At 54.5% G+C, this 15577-nt stretch overlaps 4 protein-coding genes across 4 annotated transcripts; all 4 read left to right on the top strand.

Annotated features, from left to right (window-relative positions):
- Positions 1-2752: 2752 nt before the first annotated feature.
- On the top strand, positions 2753-3850 carry V2A60_004020 (uncharacterized protein; the record flags this gene model as incomplete). Its single annotated transcript, XM_083255344.1, has 1 exon — positions 2753-3850. One exon carries the CDS (start codon positions 2753-2755, stop codon positions 3848-3850), a length of 1098 nt encoding a protein of 365 aa, XP_083111470.1.
- Positions 3851-5336: 1486 nt separating this feature from the next.
- On the top strand, positions 5337-6998 carry V2A60_004019 (uncharacterized protein; the record flags this gene model as incomplete). The annotated part of the gene is made up of 3 exons (XM_083255343.1): positions 5337-6019; positions 6095-6554; positions 6621-6998. The coding sequence occupies 3 exons, from the start codon at positions 5337-5339 to the stop codon at positions 6996-6998; spliced, it is 1521 nt and encodes a 506-aa protein (XP_083111469.1).
- A 2283-nt stretch (positions 6999-9281) lies between these two features.
- Positions 9282-10734, top strand: V2A60_004018 (uncharacterized protein; the record flags this gene model as incomplete). The annotated part of the gene is made up of 5 exons (XM_083255342.1): positions 9282-9452; positions 9545-9649; positions 9721-9942; positions 10002-10144; positions 10224-10734. 5 exons carry the CDS (start codon positions 9282-9284, stop codon positions 10732-10734), a joined length of 1152 nt encoding a protein of 383 aa, XP_083111468.1.
- A 1816-nt stretch (positions 10735-12550) lies between these two features.
- On the top strand, positions 12551-14500 carry V2A60_004017 (amino acid/polyamine transporter I; the record flags this gene model as incomplete). Its single annotated transcript, XM_083255341.1, has 5 exons — positions 12551-12703; positions 12816-13461; positions 13524-13543; positions 13620-13949; positions 14018-14500. The coding sequence occupies 5 exons, from the start codon at positions 12551-12553 to the stop codon at positions 14498-14500; spliced, it is 1632 nt and encodes a 543-aa protein (XP_083111467.1).
- Between the last annotated feature and the right edge of the window lie 1077 nt (positions 14501-15577).

The raw sequence follows: 15577 nt of genomic DNA, 5'->3' as shown, positions 1-15577 counted from the left end.
TGTGCACAAGTTTGCGACTTGAATATGAAAAAAAGGGAGTGGAAAAGACTATTTCCTGTATTTCGGAGGAAGCAGTCAACAATGTTGGGATGAGTTCAGAAGCATGCTCCAAGTCCAGTAGGGCAAAGATGAGGCAGGCTTTATATCACAAACGCTTCACTTGGCCAAGCAAACGCGAGCTACATGCGGCCCCCAAACGAACATTCTACGTCACTTGATGCATATTCACTGTGCCAGCGTTTACATGGCGGGGATCGGCTCCATCGTTGTGCAACTCATTTTTTTTTTTTTTTTGGCGAGATTAATGTAATTCTCGGCGGGCATTTCCTCAAGAGGAGATTTCGATCAAGGCTAGCGCCGAAGGTTGCCTTGAGCTAAACAACTGGGGATGGACCAGGCGATGCCCCGGCGCGTATTACCGAATTAGGGAATATCTCTTTAGTACAATTTTGCGGGGGTATCAGGGACCGCTGGGGAATTTACTTCTAGATGGTTTTATTTTTGCTTCATTGATGACAAGAAGCCCCTCCTCCCCCCGGGATCCCGGCGTGGCCCGGCGGCGCCCCCCCCCCCCCCCCCCCCCCCCCCAATAACCGGAGCGCGCTGCTCTCAGGCAGTTTGTAGGCTCGGTTGACTGACTCCTGGTCAGCGCACGGCGCCATTTTCCTTCTTGCTGTTTTGTTAAGACGATATTTCATGATGATGGTGCTTCGTCGATCTGCAGCAGCGGGGTGACGGGACGGCTATCTGGCGTCTTTGGGCATGCGCAAGTCTCGCCGTGACGGATTAGCACCTACATGATCTTGCCTCCTGCGACCAGAAGCACTTGCGGCCGCCGGTAGTTGCCAGCTTCTGCGTCAAAGCAGGCGGTTCTGTGTAATTTGGGTACCTTTCCGTCAACTCGAATCTCAATCGGGATTGTTGACTACATGCTCCGTCACTGGCACTGACCGCTCCCGAGATGCCGTGTAGGTGAAGCTCATGCCCTATCTAACGAACATAAAGGTAGCAAGTTGATTTCAACTGCAAGCTTAGCTTGTTTCTCTATTGTAAGTTGCTCTAGCTCAAAGTAACGGTTGAACCATTTCCGACGGCGTGTGGGCTGTCGGCAGCGCATGAAGCTCTCACGCCCGCACAATCGGCTGGCGGTGCAAGTCAGTGGCAAATGCGCTGTAGCTTGCCTCCTTTCTGGGACTCATTATCGAATCAGTATTATTTTTCTAGAATCTGCATAACTCTGCGTACAATACAATACCAATGTCAAACATGAAAGACGTCGTGTCGACGCGGCCGTGAGAAGCCTCAGTTCGCAGACAGTAGATTCGATTGCTGCGCTTTACTTCGCGCCGGGGCAAGAAAAGAAATTCGTGACATATCATCAAAACGCGCTGCCAGCCATATATTTTATTCAAATACTCATCCCCCTGGGGTTCGTAAATGTGTAGCAGGCTGACACCGAGAGTAATTGTCGCTGTTTCTCAATCACATGGGTAACGGTGAAACCTGTGTTAAACGCTCATAGAGAAGTACAGTCGGAGGAGTTTGTTGCAGATTATGTCGTTGCTACTTCAGTACCTCAGTTTGCTGTTTATTTTCGCATCCCGCAGGCTAGCAATGATTTATTACCTATATCCATACCAGAATTCTCAAGCATCCTCATTCTGACTGTGGGAGACACCATATCTATGTTACCAGGGAGAACAGATTTTGATCGTAAAGGCTTTCCAGCTGTATCATTCCCTTATTTTCCATCCCAGAAGCGTCTCCAGCGCCGCGGTATCGCGAAGTATACAACGAGACGCTCAATATACTCAGGGATCTAATCGAAATGATGCAATTCAACTCGATTGGCCACTCTGAAACTTTGAGATGAGCCAGTTCAACATGACTACACGGCAAGATTAAATAATTCAGCAGTAGTATCGCCTACTCGGTCAACCATGACGGCTGTTTCAATGTCTCTGACGAGTCGGTCGATGGAAGGAGCATTGAAATCAGCATTCTGCTCCCGCGCCTCATCCAGACGCCCGACTCCAACAAACAGAACTGCCGCTGCCAGAGCTACTGCTCAATCCCAACTGGCAGCTCGAGGTGTGCTGGAACTCGGAGGACGAGAGGTTCAGCAAGCATCACAACGTTACGGGATTCATCAACGGGGGTGGTGCTTGAGAGGAGGATAACTACTGGGCAAACCGAGGCTGTTTTCATTAGCAGGACCAAGATCATTATCTGGTAAGCTCTTGAACTAGCTTACTATCACTTAAAGACAGCTACCTGATGTGTTCACCGCACAAATATCGTGGCGGAGTTGATATAGCAACAATAAATCAATTTCACATGTCAAAAGCCACACCGGCGGCCACTTACACGACTCGCATATGCTAGTTGAAAAGCCACTTAGCCCACGACATACGGTTTTCTGCTCTCGGGTAGCCTTGAACATTAGAGTATCCCTCGGAAGCTAGGAGCGAATGTTTTCCAACATGGGCAATTTGGCTTTTACTTGACTCTTTCTTCTTCTTCTTCTTCTTCTTTCCAGAATCGCATTATTCTCGGGCCTCTCCCGCTCATGCGTTGGAGTTCACAGGAGGTAGCAAAGAGTTACTAGCCGTGTTGGCTTGCTGCACCGTCTACTTTAGGGCTTACATGTCGGCAGCATCCCCAGTTGGGCCAACGCCGACAAAATATTAAAATGTTGGCATTGCGCAACCACCCTCTGTCATGAACAACAACTCGTGGCACCGTTCCAGACATGACTCCCTCTGCAGCAGCACTGGTCCTGTTGGCCTTGCCCCTCGCCTCGGCCTGGATCCCGACTGTCAAGTCCGTCTACGAGTTTGGCAATGTGGCGGATCCCGCGCTGAACCGGGACTCGTGCGGTTCCGTGCGCGTCGATGACCGGATGCTCTGGACCTGTCGCGACACGCAGGGCTTCGGGGCGGACGGCAAGCCGACGCTGCCCATCTGGTCGAGCAGCGCGGCGTGGAGCAACTTCAACGGGCTGGCGCTGCCCGACACGCGCATGTACTCGACCAGCAGCCGCAGCCCGTACTTTTCGCAGCTGGCCAGCGAGTGCCCGGACAACTCGGCAGGCGGCTGCAGCGACGGCACGCGCTACGCCATCTGGCCGGACCAGCCGCCGGCCATCACGGCCCGGAGCGGCAACGTCTGGACCGGGTACACATGGATCGCGCGGCAGCACATCCGGGGCGACTTCAGCAAGGTGGTCCAGGACCCGGCGGTGTCGCTGTACAAGTTTTCGTACGACGTCAAGAGCCGGGACCGCAACGCCGTGCCGCGCATGACGCTCGTCAGGGCGGCCCTCTTCCCGCCGGGCGGCTTCCCGTTCGGCACGCACGGCAGCGCCGTCAAGGACGGGCTCGTCTTCCTCTGGGGCAAGGCCGCCAACGGGCGCGTCGCCATGGCGCGCGTGCCGGCCGGCGCGGTCGAGGACGCGGGCCGCTACGAGTACTACGTCGACGGGCGGTGGACGGCGCGGCGGCCGAGCGTCGACGACGACGGCGTCGAGGTGGCCAACTCGAGCGCCGGCGGCCAGGGCACCTACTTTTACTCGCCGTACTGGAAGAAGTGGGTGTGGATCGGGCAGGGCGGCCTGAGCATCGCGGCCGACTTTTACATGACGACGGCCGACGTCCCGGAAGGGCCCTGGGATGCGCCGCGGAGCTTCTACAGAGGCAAAGACGGCAGCGCGCCGCTGAGCTCGTACACGCTGCAGGCGCATCCCGGCATGCACCTGGCTGGCTATCATGACGGGAATGATGTCTTCATCTCGTACACCAAGAACGACGACAAGTATACCACGCCACTCATCCGAGTCTTTTTCAATTAAACCAGGGGTTTTGTGGCTTTTTCTGTAGCAAGATAGTCCGAAGAGAATATGCATCTTCAAACGGTGAAGCCCCGGGTAGTGCACTTGGTGATGACGGTGAGCGAGGCGCTAGAAGGGCTTGTGTTACTGTCCACAATGAATATGTCGGTGATGAATAGCCAACCCAGGCAAGTCTAGAACCATGGCAAGAGGACCATGATATTACGCTCCCTCTCCCGGCTTAGACCTGCTACGAGGCTACTCCCTGCAAGCCAAATCGGTCACGTACCCTGGAGTTGGGATGCAGTGGCGCTGTCGCGGTACACAGAGTGTCGCACGCACCCTGCCTACATCTCATCGCATTTCATCGCATCTCATCGCATACCATCACATGGATTGGACATTAGGGTCAGCCTTGGGCAAGAACAAACCAACTGTGCGACAAGCGCGCGGCTCTACATCTGTGCCTGCGTGCATGGTTGAACAGACTGAGTCGGTCCCGTCTGTGCGACAAAGAGTTTCTTGCTCCTCCTACTCGCTTCCGTCTCTTCCCCCCTCCTCCCTTGTCAAGATCGAGCACTGGGACGTCAAAGCGGGCAGACAGCTCGGGTAGGGCCGTCCGAGTCGTGTCACGGGTAATTGCAGCCCTGCACCCCGAGTCACGATGCTGGGGGACCCCGGAAGCTGGAAATACAGGGGGCGTACTGGGCGGTGATGGCACTGGTGGGCAGTCGTAAACTGCAGTCGTTTCTACCAGTAGAAATTCTTTAAAGCAAGTCGGCCGTGAGAAAGAAATCGAGGCGCAGCTACTATCATTCTTGAACAAATATATTATAGTTGACCAATTCCCTCCGCCCCCCCCCTTTTTTTTTCTCGAGCCGCGTCATCATACCTTCATTGGTACAAAACCTCATATCGCGGCTCCGTCATAGCCTTATTACTGATGACAGCCCGTGTCCAACCCCACCTGGCCGCAACCAGTCGGACATTTTTTTTTGTCGCTCCGCCGCACGACGGGCCGTGGCTCTCGTCATGCCAAGACAAGTAGTCATCCCAGGCAGCCAGTTTTTTTCCTGAACCCATCCTAAGTTGCGCTGCTGCTGCTGTTGTTGTTGACCTCTCCGTACATTTTTGTACGTCTGTGCACTACTCCGTACTATAGAGGGTTTTACCTTGTAACCTCTGGGCCTCCTTCCGCAGTAGTAATTCCATACTTAGGTACCTGTCTTTTTTAGAAGTTAGAGGCTAGGTACCTTAGTACTAAGCCATGCAGACTCTAGGGCTTCTCTTCTGGGCGTATAACTGTCGCGCTGCTGGCGTACTGGCAAAAGGTGGGTACTACACGAATTGGTAAAGTATCTCTTATTACTCCGTACAGCGTAATGATAAATCTGAGCCATCCCAAACCCTACCAACGATACCAACAACACCAACTTCGTCTCTCCTCTCCAACACTCGGCTGTACCATTCACGCACACGCGGGCCCTGACCCCGTGCATGTGCAGACATGGTCATGCTACCAAGCGGCAGGTTTCTCGGCAGCACACCTTGCTCGCTGTTCCACAAGCAGTTCCGTCGCATCGTCATCTTGGCCGTCACCTTCGTCTTCCTCGTGGCTCTGCTTAACACCCGACACCATGGCAATCCGCTGCGCATGAAGCCGGCTAAGCCGAAGCCCTACCCCGTCAGCCTCATCGACGACGACAATGAGCCGCGCACCATGGTCACGTCCAGCCCCTTTCGCCCGATCGCCTTCCCGCCGGGCCACAACAAGACGCTCCAGGAGCTGTGCGCGAGCTTCCCCCGCCACCTGCTCGACAAGATCCAGCCTGTCCTCAAGACGGGCTTCACCGACGACCCGAACCGCATGCTGTCGCAGATGGAGAGCTGCAGCGCCTGCTTCCAGCCCGGCGACCTGCTCATCTTTTCCGACCTCGACGATACGTATCAGGGCCATGAGGTCATTGACATTCTCGCAACCCTCCCCGAGTCGTACCACGACTTTGAGGCGTTCAAGCCATATGCTGAGCAGAAACGGCTGCGCGACAGCGGCGAAGCTGCCGCCAACCCGGACGCTCTCAAGGCCATTGACGGCTGGAAACTGGACAAGTTCAAGTTCCTGCCCCAGGTCGAAAAGGCGTGGGAGATGAAGCCCAACCGTGACTTTTATGTGTTTTATGAGACAGATACGTGAGTCTGACTGCCCGTCATGGCGCACAGACGCTTGCGAGACTAACACCGTGCCCTCTTTCTTCTCCCATCTAGTTACGTCTTCTGGGACCCTCTGCTCCGCTTCCTCGACACCCTCGACCCTGACGCGCCGCTCTACATGGGGTCTGCCTCCCCGGGCCGGCTGGATGAGTTCGGACGACCCACACGATTTGCCAACGGCGGCCCGGGTTATGTGCTGAGTCGCGCGGCTGTCAAACACTTGCTCCATCGGAGAACCAGCCCGACAGGCTTCTACCTCGACCCCCCGCTCTCCGCGAAACACGGCAACCTCCTGCATGACGACGAGTGCTGCGGTGACAGTGTCCTGGGATTTGCCCTGTGGAAGAGCGGCATCCAGATGCAGGCCCTCTATCCCATGTTTGCGCAGCATCCGATGCAGCATCTGCCCTTTGATGCGATGCGCTGGTGCTCACCACTCTTTACACTGCACAAGCCCAGCTTTGACGATATGCGAGCCGTTTTTCAGTGGGAATTCACCTCGCGGTCCAACAATGTAAGTCTAGCTTCTCCCTTCCGCGCATGCTTCCTCAATGCTGCGCCGCGGCTGACAGCTCCGTAGCACGCCATGCGGCACCGCGACCTGTGGGCCTTTCAAAAGCCAGGCAGCGAACCGCGCCGCGAAAACTGGCGCAACGACGACCGGTTTGGACGCAAGGTAGATGCCGAGGTCGGCATCGACAGCCAAGAGGGATGCGAGGCGCACTGCCGGTCGCTCTCGGAATGTTTCATGTGGACGTGGCGAGGCCACGAACTGCAGGAGTGCTTCGTGAGCGAGGGCGTCGTGCTCTACGGGCAGCCGGCCGAGCCCGAGGAGATTGAGCACCTGCGGGCCAACTACACGTCCGGCTGGATCGTCGACAAGATTGACGAATGGAAAGCCAAGCATGAGTGCCAAGACACCCTCTGGCTATCGCACAGCTTTGAGCGCATGTTTTGACAAAAAGAAACGAACCGGGGAAGCCCATGGCCGATGAGAATGAGTTATGGGAAGGGAACCAGACCACATAACAACCATATACGAGACGCATATACCCTGTACAATAGAATACGCATAGAAAGCCATGTAGCTGCCGTACATTTCAAACATAGTCATGGAGCGTGCTGAATACGAAAAAAAAAGCAAATCGAGAAACAAGCCAAAACACACATCATTCAAGATGCCGATGGCCCAGCCAGCGGTGCTACAATATCACCGCTCGCCGTTGGGCACACGAGAGATGATACATGGCGCCGAGAGTCACAGACCGCAACCTTCAAGGCACATACATGTTGTTCCACATCTGCTTGAAAGGCAAGGCCGGGGACGTCAACTACGAAAGAAACCCCCCGCGGCCGGGTTGAAGGAGGGTGGCCGGGATATGACTTTGCATGACGCTCGCCTTTGTGGAAGTCGAGCGGTCTCGAGCAGAGAGCGCGCGCCAAACCCTGGATCGCAGGGTCGTATCACATCTTGAACCCTGGCGAGGTATGTTTGCTGCCGGAAATTTCTAAGCGCCTGTTTTCTCTGTCTCTCTCTGTCTGTCTGTCTCTCTCTCTCCTTTTTTTTCGTTTCGTTTCTTTGCTGCTTTTCTTTTCTGCAGGGATGGAGGAGGGGGAAACAGCTGAGCAACGGGGCGGATATCGTCAAGACAAGGATTCGGCGGGTTCTGTGGATTTCTGCTGATGAAGAATGAACCTGGCGATATGTGGTTGGTTCGGGGATGGGAAAAGGATAGTTAGTTACTGGTCCCCAGTGATATATGCTTATTACGGCCTGGGTGCGCGGGAAAATCGCGTCCCAACAAACTCCAGAACCGCGCGTGGACGGAGAAGGCCCGCCCTCCTTCTGGGGCCGGCCAGACTCTCTCTTGATTACGCCTTTGATTTCAACTGGTGGCGTCTATCCGTCCAAACCATGTACTCTGTAGGGCGACCAGCATAACTACTGAGTAGTGGCTCCGAGTGGATGTGTCGGACGGAGGCAGAGCCCCCTTGCTCGTCATCTCCCAGCGACCATTGTATAACTCACGCCAAGCGCTATAATACAGAAGGGGATTTTCCCCGTTCATCATTCGTTTGTCGTATATTATTCGGTCCGCAACGAAAGGGGGGGGGCCCCAATGGCGAAAAAAAAAAAAGCACAGACAGTTGGAAGAAAGACGACGCACGCGGCTCTCTTTTCTGTTCTCCTTGACTTTTATTCGTCCCAACACCAGCGGCGGCGCGCGACAAGGGGCTGGTCCCAGATTGACATGTAGATTGCCGTTTCTGGAGAAGCTCGCTTCGCTGTTCGCCTTCTCCTGGCTCAGCTTGGAGCCCGAACGATGTCGCGGAAAAAAAAAAATATCGACTCTGGACCGAGACGACCAAAGAACTGGCGTTGCTCTTATCGTAGGCAATACTTCGACCTTGGACCTTTAGTAACTACCTGTATCTAGCAAGCCATGTCGATCGCGCGCGTTCTGGTACATTGTTCAGAAGCATCAGGCTATTGCACGAAACATGTTGCCCGGTACCATGAACAGATTTTCTCGTCACAGGAGCCCCTAGGCGGACCTCTAGCCCTCTTGGCCCCCCCCTCCTCCCTCTCTCCCCTGGACTTTGATTGCATGAGCTTGGGGGCCATGTGGCGACGCACTAACCACGGCTCCATGCCGGCGGTGGCTTCGGGTGTGGTGGCTCTTTCGAAAAGATTTCTTCGATGCGACCCTGTGGCGAGCTAGAAGGTCATGGGTGGAGCAAAATACAGCCGATCCTTTACGTGTTACAAGTCCAACGTCGACTGGTCCGTGGCCCCCATTGCGCCCCCCCCCCCCAGAGACCAAACCGGATGAGGCGAGTCCTCAGGTCTGCCAATGCTTCACCCATCCTTGTCCGGGAGCTGGGAGGGAAAGGAAGGGGAGGGGTGGGCGCAGCCAGTCAATAGCCGTAACAAAGCTGGCATAAGACTCGGTCGCTATCTTGCACTGCGCATGGGCAGGCCTTGTTCTGCTCCACCAACCTGGGCTCGAAATCGAGGCTGGCCAGTTTTATTCTCCCGAGCTCATCGTGCCGTTTTAACTTTTGAGGCGGGGGATGATATAACCAAACGAGTGCCGCCATTCTATTAGGACTGCCGCCTTTTTTCGACTGCAAAAAACTGCTTCTTTCACGGTCTCGTCGGTCTGGGTTATTGTGTAAACGCACAACAGAAGAAGAAGCAGAAGAAGACAGATCAGGAAAGAAACAGAGTCTCGCCGCGATGATTCTGCCACGCGAGCAGGAGACGCCTTTCAACAAGTCGCCGCTGGTGCGCGCTGTGACGGCGTTTCTCATGGTCTTCAGCGTCCTCTCCGTCATAACCCGCATCGCCACGAGGCTTCTCCAGGCGGGCAGCCTGAAGTTGGACGATTACACAGTGATTGGTGCGACGGTAAGCTTCATCTTGTTGTTGTTGTTTTTGCGCCGTCTCGAGGGCCAATGTTTTCTTGGAAGCTAACATGTGATCGTTTTTTTTTTCTCAAGGTGCTCGCCGTTGCGCAGGCAATCGTCGTCATCTTGCAAGGTGCCAATGGGTTTGGTCAGCATGACGACGCCCTACGTGCTGGCCAGATTCCGTACATTCTCAAGGTATATCCCCGGAAAAAGAGAAGAGGAATTTTTTAAATGGGAGTCATTTGCTAACTCGCGGTCAACTGCAGTGCATGTATGCGGCCAATGTCTTGTACATTGCCACTCTTGCCGTCACCAAAATATCGGCGTGCATGACGGTGATGAACGTGGCGCCGCTCGATCGCAGACGTGGCATTTTTTCCGTCATGGCTGTCATTGGACTCTGGGCAGTGGCTTCAGTCGCTACTGTCTTGTTTCAATGCCAAGTCTCTGAGCCATGGAACTTTGTCTCTGGACAGTGCGTCAATTTGGTATGGGCGATTGCCAAAACTACCATGCTCTGGAACCGAAGCTGACTTGGATATATTAGCCCGCGTTTTGGACATGTTTCGAGATCATCAACATTGCTACGGATCTTGCCACCATCGTCGCTATAGTCGAGCTGATTTGGAATATCCAAGCGCAGCAGTCAATGAAGACGTTGGTCATTTTCATCTTTGGCAGCCGCATAATGTGAGTCCCTGACAACCGTGGCCGTCGGGTGCCCGCGCGCGTGGCGGGACTGTGCTAACAACCCTAACCTACTACCTAGTATTGTGCCGGCTGCCGTGTGCCACATTGTCTACTTGCACATAGCCGCAAAACGATTCGGTTCGACGGGCGAGACGTTTGATTTCTGGCCCCCGGTCATCATCAGGCAGGTTGTGCAGTGCCTCAGCATCGCCACCGCCTGCGTGCCGTACCTCAAGCCGTTCCTGGACAACCTCGAGTCGGGACAGATGCGGGCCGGCGATGCGCTCCTGTACATCAAGTCCGGGTCTGGCAACAGCGCCAACAAGAGCTCGCGGAAGAAGACGGTGGCCAACTCGCACGGGGGGGCCACGGGGGCGCCAAAGTCGAGCGACCCGGGCTCCTCGAGGACGGCGAGGCCGTACGAGCTGTCCAGCATCTCCAACAACCCCAAGGGAACCAAGGCCACGACAACGATTGTGCATGATGACGCGCAGCCCTCGTGGGATGGGCAGAGCCAGTCGAGCCAGACAGTGCTGGTGCAACAGTCATGGCGTGTTGATGTGGAATCCCAGCCGAGATCCGAAGCATGAAACTGTTACAGAGGTGGGGGGGAGAAAAGAGTTGAATACGAGTGAAAAAGGGAAAAGAAAAAAAGTCTAATGAATGAACATTTCTTTTGAGAAACATAGCCTGCTTGCATAATGAACGGGAAGCTAATTTTCAAGAGATGATGCACATGATCTGATTGTCGTTTCCAACACCGCCTCGCATAACGGCCATGTGCAACAAGGCGGGACTTGCCCGCGCCACCAAAACTAGTTCAACATTGTTGGCTGGGCTGAGAGAGCGAGTCAGGCTACACAGGTCGACAGGGTCAATGATCTGATCAGGATTTGCCTGTGGGCAAAAAAGGGTAACTAGGGTGTGGCGCCGCACGCCACCACCGATTCGGTACGCCACCGGTAGTTTTTTTGAGTTTTGTGTTGCGAAGCCTGAAGCATGTCACAAAAATGCCTTGCCGACGCTGCCGACTTTGTTGGCTCTGCCCTACCAGTATTTCCACGCAGGTACGGCAAATAGACGGAGACGAGGGCTTTAATCTCGCCTCTCTACCCGCTCTTTCTTTGCACGCAACAAGGGGGGAAAAGGGACATGGGACGATGGTGACATGTTTTTCCCCCTCCCACATGGTTGATAACCTTTTCAACTACTCAAACAACTGTTCTGTCTAAAATAAAGGGGGTGGGGGGGCTTGCTTTCGAGAACCCATCCAGTGGGACATACATTAAACAAGAGAGGGCTGACAACTGTAACGGACTGGGAGGAGAGGGGAGGGGTTCAACAAACTACCAGTAGTACGTAGTAACTAGGAACCAGTTAGCTACCCAATGAGGAATTAGGATCCGGGAGATTACGAGCAACCCTGGGTTGATGAAGAAAAAACCAACTCACTAGTTCATCCCAATCCCAGTTGCTATCAGTACGACTCTATAACGACGCAAACCCACATGGGATTGGAGGAAGCGATGGAACCATTGGCCGAGACGGTTTTTTTTTTTGAGTATTTTTTTTGAGTATTTTATGCAGGTTCATGATCGCATGTTTTGGCGCAATTGATAGCTGGAAAAATGATGCATCTCAGTCGATTTAGCGTGAATGACTCGAGCAGCACCACAGTGTGCCTCTAATAAGTGCCGATTGAATTGTCTGTAACCCCGTCGTCTCCTAAGGGTTCTTTTTTTTTATCTCTCTTCCCACGCCCCTCCCCTCCATCATCGGGAGCAGCACCTACTGGTAGCAGGTAGTGGAGAGAGATGGAGGGGACTACCAGGACTACGGAGGACTGCCCTCTTTTTGTGGCCATGAAGCCCATAGTAACAGGTAGTTCGGAAACGAGCTTGGTTGCCAAGTTGGCTTGGCTTCTCGCCTACCCACCACCCCCCTCATTGCTCTCCGCCTGTATCCCGTCCGGTTCGATGTCCGCTGTGGCAACTGCCCAGTAAACTACATGGGCTATCCCGGAGCGCGCGTGCCCGCCATGTGGAAAGTAGAAAAGTACTACTCAGTGATAGGAGATGCAGGGGTTGGGGTTGGGGTTGGGGGGGAGGAAGTATCCATCCAGCGTCGCATTTCGAGGCGGCGCGCAGCCCGCCACACCTCGCCGCCTGGATTCGGCAGTCAATGTCTCAAATATCTCCTGCATCTCTATTACTTATAATAAACACCCTAACCGCACTTGTCACTGTAGAAAAATTCAGCCCCAAGCTTTTTCCTTCCCTGGCCAACAAACCCCGGGTTTACTCTTAGAGAGAGAACCTGACCTGCGGACGTCCTTTTTTGTCATTCTGGTACCTCTCTGTCTACCTTTCATTGGCCGCCAGACGTTTTGCGGTTGTCCTCTTCACTATGAGCTTCCACGGGGAAAACCACGAGCTCGCCGAGGTGGCCCCGGCCGCTCACAAGGCCGGCGGCAGCGTCAAACACCCCGAAGACATTTCGCAGCGCGAATATGAAGATCGAGTGCAGCTGATGCGTCTGGGCAAAAAGTCTGTCCTCAAGGTTCGTTTTTGATGCCGCAAATTGGCAATATATCCCTCCTTCCAAATATCCATCCCCAGATGAAGAGCGGTTGCAAAACTAACACGGGAGAGTCGCCGCCAACCAACACCAGCGCAACTTTAGCTTCCTCACCATCCTGGGCTTCAGCTGCGCCGTCCTCGTCACGTGGGAGGGCACGCTGATGAGCTTCGCGCCGGGCCTGGCCAACGGCGGGCCGGCGGGCCTCGTGTACGGCTTCCTGTTCGTCTGGGCCGGCAACCTGACCGTCTTCTCGACGCTGTGCGAGCTCGTGTCCATGGCGCCCACGTCGGGCGGCCAGTACCACTGGGTGTCGATGCTGGCGCCGCGCTCCTCGGCCAAGTTCCTCAGCTACATCACCGGCTGGCTCACGGTCGCCGGCTGGCAGGGCACCGCCGCCTCGGGCGCCTACCTCGCCGGCAGCATGCTGCAGGGGCTCGTCAGCTTCACCATGCCGGCCTACGCGGGTCAGACCTGGCAGGGCACCCTCATCGTCTGGGCCGTCGTCCTCGTCGCCGTCTTCATCAACACCGTCGTCAGCTCCGCCCTGCCCAAGATTGAGGGCATGATCCTCGTCCTGCACATTGTCGGCTTCTTTGGCGTCCTCATCACGCTCCTCACCTTTGGCACCCACAGCCCGGCGTCGGACGTCTTTACCACCTTTCGCAACGAGGGTGGCTGGCCGACACAGGGTCTTTCCTTCTTTGTCGGCTTATTGGGACTCATCTACTCTTTTGCCGGTACGTTGCTTTCCGAGTTCACTCTTCTCATATCAACATGCTTGCTAATAAATCTGCTGCAGGAGTCGACTGCTCTTTTCATGTACGGCCCCGCCACAAGCTTGTTTCAACTCTACATCGTCGACGGCATCCACCAACTAATCTCTTTTTTTCAATAGATGTGCGAGGAGGTTCAGAATCCCTCCGTCGCTGTGCCCCGGTCCATCATGGGTAGTTTGTTGATCAATGGCCTGATGGGTCTGGGCATGGTCCTTGCGATGCTCTTTGCCGCCACCAATATTGATGCAGCCCTCAAGTCCAGCAGCGGCTACCCGTTCATCGAGATCTTCTACCAAGCAACTGGTTCCAAGGCCGGCACTGCCGTCATGGCCTCGCTTATCATCTTCATGACCATCTCTGCTGTCGTTGGTGTCATTGCCACTACGTCCAGAATGTTCTGGGCTTTCGCCCGTGATCGTGCCATGCCGGCATGGCGCACATTGTCCAAAGTTCGTTGGCCGTCAAAGTGTTTCGACAGAATGTGAAAAAGTGCGCGAATGGCTAACCAGGCGATCAGGTCGACCCTACTACCCACGTTCCCATCTGGGCTATCGGTGTCACAAGTCTCATCTCGTGCCTCTTGGCCCTCATTAACATCGGATCCACGGTCGTATACAACGCGCTTGTCTCCTTGTCCATCTCTGGGCTGTACTCATCCTACCTCATAGCGTCGGCTCTCCTGTTGTATCGCCGGTGCACCAACGGCTTCGCGCTACCCGATGCCAGCTCCCATCCTGCTATTGCGGATGCTAACAACGCGCAAGGCCTCGTGTGGGGACCGTGGCATGTACCGGGCATCATCGGAATCATCAACAACAGCCTTGCTTGCGCCTATCTGCTCACAATGTGGTTCTTTAGCTTTTGGCCACCCGCCCCGGTGAGCGAGGCCAAGGACATGAACTTTAGTGTCCTGATGACGGGATCCGTTGTCATTTTCAGTGTTGTCTACTATCTTATATGGGCGAAGAAGGACTACAAGGGACCCATCCGTGAGGTATAATGGGAGCACAGCATATAGGCGCATGCCAACACGGGTGGCAATCTAGAGTACAGAGCGCCTACGCCACTCAACATTGGCGAGGCAAGCTGCCGCGGGGGCGCCATGACCTTGCAGCAATCAAGTCTGCGGTGTATTTATAATGGTGCGCTTTGGAGAAAAGTAACATTTCACGGAGAACTTCACGTGATTAATTAGTGTAAATATTATATTCATTTTCGAATAGACGTGTGCATCGATAATTCATCTATACAGCTCGCGTTGGATGCAGTGACGCTAGTATCTCAGAAACGATGCTCGCCTCATACATACTAAAAGCCGAACACTCGCATCCTTGCTTTTAAGTACTCGGCTGAGTAGGGGTCTGGACTGCACTCGGTGGCTGAAGCCACGATGCCATGAAGTCCTATTCCGGTGGGACGCGCCGCCGGCGAGCACACTTTTCCCTTGATCAAAGCATCATATGGGCCAGCATTGGCGTTCAGGCTGGCATAGCATTGGTAGATAGCCGAGACGAGCATGCAGGATAGCATATGCATAGATGAGGTCACCCCATCAGTCAGGGGGCTGCGTCTGTCGAGGTCGGAAAGAGAGAGAAGAGGGTAGAAAGGCGAGACCAGTGGCACCAGCAGTCACACTGATGACTTCACAGTGAACAAGACTCTTGTTTCTCGCGGTCGCAGTCGGTAGTTGACATGCTGGTGGAATGGACAGCGAGTGATGATGACAGGGGCGAGGAATGAGGCTGCTGTCTCACTACTCCGTACTTAGTACATGATCGCTGGTACAGAACAGGGCACGCTAACATTGACAGTAACCCGGATCCCGGATCTGCAGATTTCGCTCTTGGGCTTATTAGTTGCGGGGGTCTTGCCACAAGTCTTGAGCTTCTCATCGATACACGGCACTCCCTAAATGCTTTTTCGCGGGCCAAACTAGTCCAACGGGATTGATTTCTGGACGGCCACGGTCCATGATTTTGCCATGCGTCTAAAGGAACAGCCCGCGGGTTGTTAGCATCACCAGACTGTAATTTACAGCGGTGCACCTTAATTGGACCCTGGTTAATGGTGGCGTTGT

This window comes from Cordyceps javanica, chromosome 2, assembly GCF_051103115.1.
Source record: "Cordyceps javanica chromosome 2, complete sequence".
NCBI classification, from domain to species: Eukaryota; Fungi; Ascomycota; class Sordariomycetes; order Hypocreales; family Cordycipitaceae; genus Cordyceps; species Cordyceps javanica.
This window is presented reverse-complemented; position numbering and strand designations above follow the sequence as displayed.